We start from the raw sequence: 9,836 nt of genomic DNA on the forward strand, positions 1-9,836 counted from the left end.
CAAATCATCTGTGAAGGTGAGAAAATAACGATACCCGCCGCGAGCCTCAACATTCATTGGACCACAAACATCAGTATGTATGATCTCCAACAAATCAGTTGCTCGCTCCATAGTTCTGGAGAACGGTGTTTTAATCATCTTGCCCATGAGGCACGGTTCGCAAGTACCAAGTGATTCATAATCAAGTGATTCCAAAAGCCCATCAGTATGGAGTTTCTTCATGCGCTTTACACCGATATGACCTAAACGGCAGTGCCACAAATAAGTTGCACTATCGTTATCAACTCTGCATCTTTTGGTTTCAACACTATGAATATGTGTATCACTACTATCGAGATTCAATAAAAATAGACCACTCTTCAAGGGTGCATGACCATAAAAGATATTACTCATATAAATAGAACAACCATTATTCTTTGATTTAAATGAATAACCGTCTCGCATCAAACAAGATCCAGATATAATGTTCATGCTCAACGCTGGCACCAAATAACAATTATTTAGGTCTAAAACTAATCCCGATGGTAGATGTAGAGGTAGCGTGCCGACCGCGATCACATCGACTTTGGAACCATTTCCCACGCGCATCGTCACCTCGTCCTTAGCCAATCTTCGCTTAATTCGTAGTCCCTGTTTCGAGTTGCAAATATTAGCAACAGAACCAGTATCAAATACCCAGGTGCTACTGCGAGCATTAGTAAGGTACACATCAATAACATGTATATCACATATACCTTTGTTCACTTTGCCATCCTTCTTATCCGCCAAATACTTGGGGCAGTTCCGCTTCCAGTGTCCAGTCTGCTTGCAGTAGAAGCACTCAGTTTCAGGCTTAGGTCCAGACTTGGGTTTCTTCTCTTGAGCAGCAACTTGCTTGCTGTTCTTCTTGAAGTTCCCCTTCTTCTTCCCTTTGCCCTTTTTCTTGAAACTGGTGGTCTTGTTAACCATCAACACTTGATGCTCCTTTTTGATTTCTACCTCCGCAGCTTTTAGCATTGCGAAGAGCTCGGGAATAGTCTTGTTCATCCCTTGCATATTATAGTTCATCACGAAGCTCTTGTAGCTTGGTGGCAGTGATTGGAGAATTCTGTCAATGACACTATCATCAGGAAGATTAACTCCCAGTTGAATCAAGTGATTATTATACCCAGACATTTTGAGTATGTGTTCACTGACAGAACTATTCTCCTCCATCTTGCAGCTATAGAACTTATTGGAGACTTCATATCTCTCAATCCGGGCATTTGCTTGAAATATTAACTTCAACTCCTGAAACATCTCATATGCTCCATGACGTTCAAAACGTCGTTGAAGACCCGGTTCTAAGCCGTAAAGCATGGCACACTGAACTATCGAGTAGTCATCAGCTTTGCTCTGCCAGACGTTCTTAACGTCGTCAGTTGCATCAGCAGCAGGCCTGGCACCCAGCGGTGCTTCCAGGACGTAACTTTTCTGTGCAGCAATGAGGATAATCCTCAGGTTACGGACCCAGTCCGTGTAATTGCTACCATCATCTTTCAACTTTGCTTTCTCAAGGAACGCATTAAAATTTAACGGAACAACAGCACGAGCCATCTATCTACAAACAAACATAGACAAGCAAAATACTATCAGGTACTAAGTTCATGATAAATTTAAGTTCAATTAATCATATTACTTAAGAACTCCCACTTAGACAGACATCTCTCTAGTCATCTAAGTGATCACGTGATCCAAATCAACTAAACCATGTCCGATCATCACGTGAGATGGAGTAGTTTCAATGGTGAACATCACTATGTTGATCATATCTACTATATGATTCACGTTCGACCTTTCGGTCTCCGTGTTCCGAGGCCATATCTGTATATGCTAGGCTCGTCAAGTATGACCTGAGTATTCCGCGTGTGCAATTGTTTTGCACCCGTTGTATTTGAACGTAGAGCCTATCACACCCGATCATCACGTGGTGTCTCAGCACGAAGAACTTTCGCAACGGTGCATACTCAGGGAGAACACTTCTTGATTATTAAGTGAGAGATCATCTTAAAATGCTACCGTCAATCAAAGCAAGATAAGATGCATAAAGGATAAACATCACATGCAATCAATATAAGTGATATGATATGGCCATCATCATCTTTTGCTTGTGATCTCCATCTTCGAAGCACCGTCGTGATCACCATCGTCACCGGCGCGACACCTTTATCTCCATCGTAGCATCGTTGTCGTTACGCCATCTATTGCTTCTACAACTATCGCTACTGCTTAGTGATAAAGTAAAGCAATTATAGGGCGTTTGCATTTCATACAATAAAGTGACAACCATATGGCTCCTGCCAGTTGCCGATAACTTCGGTTACAAAACATGATCATCTCATACAATAAAATATAGCATCACGTCTTGACCATATCACATCACAACATGCCCTGCAAAAACAAGTTAGACGTCCTCTGCTTTGTTGTTGCAATTTTTACGTGGCTGCTACGGGCTTAGAAAGAACCGTTCTTACCTACGCATCAAAACCACAATGATAGTTTGTCAAGTTGGTGCTGTTTTAACCTTCGCAAGGACCGGGCGTAGCCACACTTGGTTCAACTAAAGTGAGAGAGACAGACACCCACCGGTCACCTTTAAGCAATGAGTGCTCGTAGCGGTGAAACCAGTCTCGCGTAAGCGTACGCGTAATGTCGTTCCGAGCCTCTTCATCTCACAATGCCGCTGAACCAAAGTATGACATGCTGGTAAGCAGTATGACTTATATCGCCCACAACTCACTTGTCTTCTACTCGTGCATATAACATCAACGCATAAAACCTAGGCTCGGATGCCACTGTTGGGGAACGTAGTAATTTCAAAAAAATTCCTACGTACACGCAAGATCATGGTGATGGCATAGCAACGAGAGGGGAGAGTGTCCATCCACGTACCCTCGTAGACCGTAAGCGGAAGCATTATGACAATGCGGTTGATGTAGTCGTACGTATTCACGATCCGACCGATCCAAGCACCGAACGTACGGCACCTCCGAGTTCAGCACACGTTCAGCTCGATGACGATCCCCGGGCTCCGATCCAGCAAAGCTTCGGGGATGAGTTCCGGTCAGCACGATGGCGTGGTGATGATGATGATGCTCTACCGGCGCAGGGCTTCGCCTAAACTCCACGACGATATGACCGAGGTGGAATATGGTGGAGGGGGGCACCGCACACGGCTAAGGAACGATCCGCAGATCAACTTGTGTGTTATGGGGTGCCCCCTGCCCCCGTATATAAAGGAGGGAGGGGGAGGTGCGACCGGCCCCCTTGGGGTGCGCCTGGAGGAGTCCTACTCCCACCAGGAGTAGGACTCCCCCCTCTTGCCTTGGTGGAGAAGGAAACGGGGGAGGGGAAAGAGGAAAGGGGGGCGCCCCCCCCTTCCTTGTCCTATTCAGACTAGGGGGGAGGGGGTGCGCGGCCTGCGCTGGCCGGCCCTCCTCTTCTCCCTCATGGCCCACTAAGGCCCATTAACCCCCGGGAGGGTTCCGGTAAACCCCCGGTGTTCCGGTAAAATCCCGATTTCACCCGGAACCTTTCCGATGTCCAAACATAGGCTTCCAATATATCAATCTTTATGTCTCAACCATTTCGAGACTCCTCGTCATGTCCGTGATCACATCCGGGACTCCGAACAAACTTTGGTACATCAAAACTTATAAACTCATAATAAAACTGTCATCGTAACGTTAAGCGTGCGGACCCTACGGGTTCGAGAACTATGTTGACATGACCTAGAACCATTCTCGGTCAATAACTAATAGCGGGACCTGGATGCCCATATTGGTTCCTACATATTCTACGAAGATCTTTATCGGTCAAACCGCATAACAACATACGTTGTTCCCTTTGTCATCGGTATGTTACTTGCCCGAGATTTGATCGTCGGTATCCAATACCTAGTTCAATCTCGTTACCGGCAAGTCTCTTTACTCATTCCGTAATGCATCATCCCGTAACCAACTCATTTGGTCACATTGCTTGCAAGGCTTATAATGATGTGCATTACCGAGAGGGCCCAGAGATACCTCTCCGACAATCGGAGTGACAAAACCTAATCTCGAAATACGCCAACTCAACATGTACCTTCGGAGACACCTGTAGTACTCCTTTATAATCACCCAGTTACGTTGTGACGTTTCGTAGTACCCAAAGTGTTCCTCCGGTAAACGGGAGTTGCATATTTCTCATAGTTACAGGAACATGTATAAGTCATGAAGAAAGCAATAGAAGTATACTAAATGATCAAGTGCTAGGCTAACGGAATGGGTCATGTCAATCACATCATTCTCCTAATGATGTGATCCCATTAATCAAATGACAACACATGTCTATGGTTAGGAAACATAACCATCTTTGATTAATGAGCTAGTCAAGTAGAGGCATACTAGTGACTATATGTTTGTCTATGTATTCACACATGTATCATGTTTTCGGTTAATACAATTCTAGCATGAATAATAAACATTTATCATGATATGAGGAAATAAATAATAACTTTATTATTGCCTCTAGGGCATATTTCCTTCATACGGTACAAAGCAAGGCTCGTCGCTCAAGGGTTCACTCAACGACCAGGTGTCGATTTTGAGGAGACTTATTCCCCGGTCATGGATGGAGTTACCTTTAGATACTTGATCTCGATGGAAGTAAACATGGGCTTGAAAATGAAACTAATGGATGTTGTCACTGCTTACCTGTATGGTAACTTGGATTCGAACATATACATGAAGGTTCCAGAAGGTATCCCTGTTCCGAACCATGATAGAGCAAACAGGGGTCTATACAGTGTTCAACTTCAAAAGGCACTGTACGGACTCAGACAGTCTGGTAGAATGTGGTACAATCGCTTAAGCGATTTCCTTCATGAGAAGGGCTACACGAGCAATAAAGATTGCCCATGTGTTTTCATACGGCGATCCCAAGATGGATTCTGTATAATCTCGATGTACGTGGATGATTTAAACATAATCGGTACACCTGAGGATATTGAGGAAGCGAGTTCCTACCTGATGTCGGAATTCGAGATGAAGGATTTGGGTAAAACCAAGTTCTGTCTAGGTCTGCAACTTGAACATTCCCCTGATGGGATTCTAGTGCACCAGTCGGCCTACACCCAGAAGGTGTTGGAAAGGTTTGGATTTGATAAGGCATATCCCTCTAAGACCCCGATGGTCGGGAGGTCTTTACAGCCAGGCAAGGACCCGTTCAGGCCAAAGGAAGAGGGGGAGGAAAATCTGGGACCAGAGGTTCCTTACCTGAGTGCAGTTGGAGCACTCATGTATCTCGCAAACTGTACACGGCCAGACATTGCGTTCGCCGTCAGTTTGCTTGCGAGGTACAGTTCTGAACCTACCAAAAGACATTGGAAAGCTGTCAAGGACGTCTTCCGTTACCTGCAAGGGACCAAAGATCTTGGCCTGTTTTATAAAAGGAACCAAGACCTATCTATTGTAGGCTATGCCGATGCTGGGTACCTATCGGACCCGCATGATTGCAAATCGCAGACTGGATATCTTTTCCTTTGTGGTGGAACTGCGTTTTCCTGGAAATCGTCCAAGCAAACACTTGTGTCGACTTCCACGAACCACTCGGAAATCATGGCACTATTCGAAGTGTCAAAAGAGTGTGTATCGCTTCGGCGGATGATCGGCCACATTCAGCAGACATGTGGGTTGAGCACCGTACAAACCCCTACCATTATCTATGAAGATAATGCTGCTTGTGTTGCACAAGTCCTGATGGGTTATGTGAAGAGTAACCTCACTAAGCATATTAGTCCCAAGTTCTTCTATGCACATGAGCTGCAGCAGTTGAATGAGGTGAAAGTTTTGCATACTAAGTCTTGTGACAATCTTGCTGATATGTTCACTAAATCATTACCGACATCAACCTTAGAGAGGTGTGTGCGTGGAATCGGTATGATGAGACTTAGAGAGATGCAAGGTTCAGGGGGAGAAACTTCACAAACTCGCCGCTAAAATCTCAATCCCGATGATCGAGTACTCAACTTGATGGTTGAGTGGATTGTACTCTTTTTCCCTTGAGTGAGTTTTCCTGATGTTTCTCACATGAGGTTTTTGACGAGGCAATTCGTGCAATACAACAACGTATACCATGTGCTCTTTCTCCATATTTTTTCCCACTGGGTTTTTCGGAGTTTTGAGGCATGGATATACGGATAATTACCCAAGGGGGAGTGTTGGGAAACCGGGTCATCTGGAGGGTGGCAGCGGCCGCGTGCTAAACGCACGGGCTAGCCCCTCCCGTTCCCCTCGTATCGTTAAGTGGGTACTTATCCCTTGACCCCCCTTTTCCCTATATAAAGCACCGAGGAGCCATCATTGTAACCCCTGATCATTGATTAATAAAGCTGGTCTCCTCCATATCTCTCTGTGTCATTTACTTTCGCGTGTACGACTACTTCGACTACTTCATCTACGACGCTCGCTCCCGCTCCGCAACCTTGGACCGGACTCGCCGGCAGGAGTTGCAGAACACATTGCATTCCAGTTTTTCTCAATCACAATAGGAGCATCTATAGCCGTGATTGGCAAAATCCGCCACCTAGACAGTGGCGGCTCCAGGAAATGAAGGCTGGGTATTCATTCATTTTTTTCCTCTAAATGTAGTATATGAACCAAATAACACAACACTAACAATATATGAACAAAACAACACTAGCATAACGACAATAGCAATATTTCAATGTATCAGACCATAACAACATGAATACATAAGTACCTTTTGATTGATAAAGTGATGATATCCTTCTTACAATATAACTTTGCGGTCGCCTTTTTGGAAGAGATTGATGACATCTTCATCCTTCACTTAATTGAAAAGTTCTCTCTCAACAAATGTAACCAAACAATTGTTCAAATATTCATCACCCATTTTGCTCCTTAGATTATTCTTCACATGGCTCATTGAAGAGAATACCCTTTCAACACTAGCAGTAGCTACTGGCAGAATCAATACCAACTTAAGAAGCTTGTAAACAATATGATATTGTTCATGCTTGTTTGTCTCCACAAGCACAACTGAAAGTTGACATAGATTTTTCAGGTTTTGAAACCTTTCATCTCTACGCACATTAGTAACATACATGTTTAGTTGCCATGGAAGTCTTGCCAGTTCATCACTTGTAAAATCAGAAGCACAAAACTTTGTAGCAAGCCTAACCAACTTCTCTTGGTCATAAGCAGCAAATAGGTGAAATGGACAGAATGCTGCCATGCAAGAAAGTAGCTCTGTGTTTACCTCATCAAATCTGCCATTCAGCTCACTGATTTTCCTATCAATGACACCCACAAACATATCAACCTTGAAGTGGTGATAATTGATCACACCATTACATAAACCCCTTCTAGGCCGGCCAACGGGAAAGTAAGGACCCTCCATATCAACAACTTTGATCTTATACTTTGTACAAAAAGATGTGACCTTTGTGAGAAAATCATCCCATCCAGCATCGGTCCTCAAAGCCTCCAAGTAATACTTTGTGTCACGAACAAGCTCAATAGCATGAACAATATCTTCGTCTTGCTTTTGCAAAGCTATACACAACTCATCTGCGTATCCAAATATTTCTTGCATCAAGTGTGCCATGAAAACAAACTCAAATGATCGAAATATTGTCTCTATGGAGAGAGCCGCTTGTGCCTCCGCACCATGGTACTCATCTCCAATCTTGCGAAGAACTCGTCGTAGTGCACCATACATAGAGATGACATGGTTCATAGTTTTGAAGTGAGAGCCCCAACGTGTATCACATGGCCTTCCCAAACCCATTTCCAGATTCTGCCCACTCCCTGTTTCTACTTCTTCCAATTCCAATGCATCAATGAGTTCTTCAGCCTGAGCTATCCGAAGCATTCTCATCACTAGACTCATCTACAAGTATTGCAAAATGACCACCATCAAGTTCTTCAATGACTAATTTAGTAGTCTCTTGTGCACACCATTTTATCACCTCTTGTTGTATATCATGGTGAGTCATCTTGCAGTTCCGTGGAGCATTCTTGAGAACAACCCTATCAACCTCTTCAAAATTTCCTGCTAGCCAAGCACAGCAAAAGCATGGCAAAATTTCCATGGAAATTCTTTAAACCAAGCACGGCAAAAGCGACGATCTTTCCCACTTTTATTTGTAAACTTGAACTCATGATTCTTTGGTTGACATGACCCCATCTCAATATATCTCCTTCTTACTCTATCTTAGTCATTGACAACATATACTGAGATGGGAATCCGCTTTCCAGGATCATGTTCGAGTGCCTCCAAATCTGCTTGCATCGGTTCATCATCTTCATAAATAGATTCATCATGTTCTACATGAGGTGTTGAGGTTTCGCCTCTACTCTCCGGTTCTTGCCATAACACCAACTACAAATTGCTCTCAAGATGAACAGGAGAAGTACAAGTACTAGATGTAGCTACTGTCTGATTCGGCGTGGATACTTCATTTGTTTTCCTTGCCTTTGAAGCCTTTTCCCACATTGCCAACAATCCCACTCCTCTTCATCTACGTTAGGAAAACAAGGGGAACATAAATTCAAATACTTGTATCTGTTAAATAGATAGACTACCTGCATCTAGAAAATTAGAGCAAATCAAGAAATTCCCAAATTAGGGGAGAGGGCAACGTCGCAGTTGCGCACCTTCTGTTTCTGTGCCACGGGGGGCGGGACGCCGCCGACAGGGTTACCCGTCCCTGCTCAGGTGCTGCTCCCACCGAGCCGAAGAGGAGGGGCGGGTGCGGGGTCGGGCGCCGCCGGCGCGGGTGGCGGGGCGCCGCCGCCAGGGTTGCTCGTTCCTGCTCGGCTGCTGCGCCCTTCGAGCGGAAGAGGAGGGGCTGGCGGGAGGCCGGGGCCGCCGGTGTGGGGGACGGGGCGCTGCCGCCAGGGTCGCCTCCGACGGTTGACATCGGCCTCCGGCGGTGCTGCGTGCCTGCGTGTCGTCTAGGGCGAGCGCTGCGTGCCTGGGAACGGTGCGAGGAGATGCCGAGACGATGGATTAGTGGAGGCGTGTGCGTGGTGTGAACTGGAATGAGCGGAGACGAGTCAACTCGTGGGCTGGGCGCCTGGGCCTGCTCGTTTGCTCTGTATATTTTTAGCCTGAATCTTGGGTATTCCTGTGAATACACAGGCATACACCTGCCGCCGCCACTGCACCTAGAACGCCCGGGGGCGCACGATCGACGTCAAATATATGATGGATATGTCATGGGACAAGTAGATGGCGTCCAGCACGGCACCGGAGAATGTGACCCCGTCGTTGCAGGGCCGCACCTGCCTTCTGCGTCCCGATATCGCACTTCTTTTTTAGCCCTGATATGAGGGTGCGTGGTCAGTAGGGGACATTTGCGGACCATCCGAGGCGCTCGTATGGGTTCATTTTTCGTCTAAGGCTAGACGTCGGCTGGGCCGTCCGGTCCCCGGGGCGCTCATATATCCGCATAAAATCCTTTTCCTGCTAGTTACGAAGCGTGTCCGTCAGTCCGGGCAGTTTGAGGCCCCATTCACGAGGCATCTGCCTGCCGCAGGCAGAAGCTGGAGATCATCATAAGTTCCACTCCCCCCTCGAGGGTGACATCACTGAATTGGAGGTGTTCCACCCCCCCCACCCCACCCTGACCTTTTTGTGGTGTATGAAGAAGGATTTTTGTAAATGTGGGACAATGTGTAGGCTCGTCGCGAGGCGCTGTGAGGAGCACGTAACGCGCCCATCGGTCCGGGCCATTTGAGGCCCCATTCACAAGCAGTCCGGTCGCCCGCGGGCAGAAGGCGGAGATCATCATAGATTGCACTCCCTTGGGG

The 9,836-nt window shown here is 46.1% G+C and overlaps 1 protein-coding gene across 2 annotated transcripts; it reads right to left on the reverse strand.

The window, feature by feature from the left end:
* Positions 1-6,727: 6,727 nt before the first annotated feature.
* Positions 6,728-9,084, reverse strand: LOC123065925 (uncharacterized). Of its 2 annotated transcripts, none has more exons than XM_044489113.1 (2): positions 8,679-9,084; positions 6,728-8,542 (listed from the first exon to the last, which is right to left on the reverse strand). In XM_044489113.1, exon 2 carries the CDS (start codon positions 7,909-7,911, stop codon positions 6,850-6,852), a length of 1,062 nt encoding a protein of 353 aa, XP_044345048.1. In that variant the 5' UTR covers positions 7,912-8,542; positions 8,679-9,084; the 3' UTR covers positions 6,728-6,849. The 2 variants fall into 2 exon arrangements, with proteins under 2 accessions (XP_044345048.1, XP_044345049.1); XM_044489114.1 differs by having other exon boundaries at positions 8,210-8,542.
* Positions 9,085-9,836: the final 752 nt, after the last annotated feature.

This window comes from Triticum aestivum, chromosome 3B, assembly GCF_018294505.1.
Source record: "Triticum aestivum cultivar Chinese Spring chromosome 3B, IWGSC CS RefSeq v2.1, whole genome shotgun sequence".
Lineage (NCBI taxonomy): Eukaryota > Viridiplantae > Streptophyta > Magnoliopsida > Poales > Poaceae > Triticum > Triticum aestivum.

Coding starts and splice junctions, on each gene's coding strand:
- LOC123065925 (XM_044489113.1), bottom strand. CDS start 7,911: ATGAGTCTAGTGATGAGAATGCTTCGGATAGCTCAGGCTGAAGAACTC.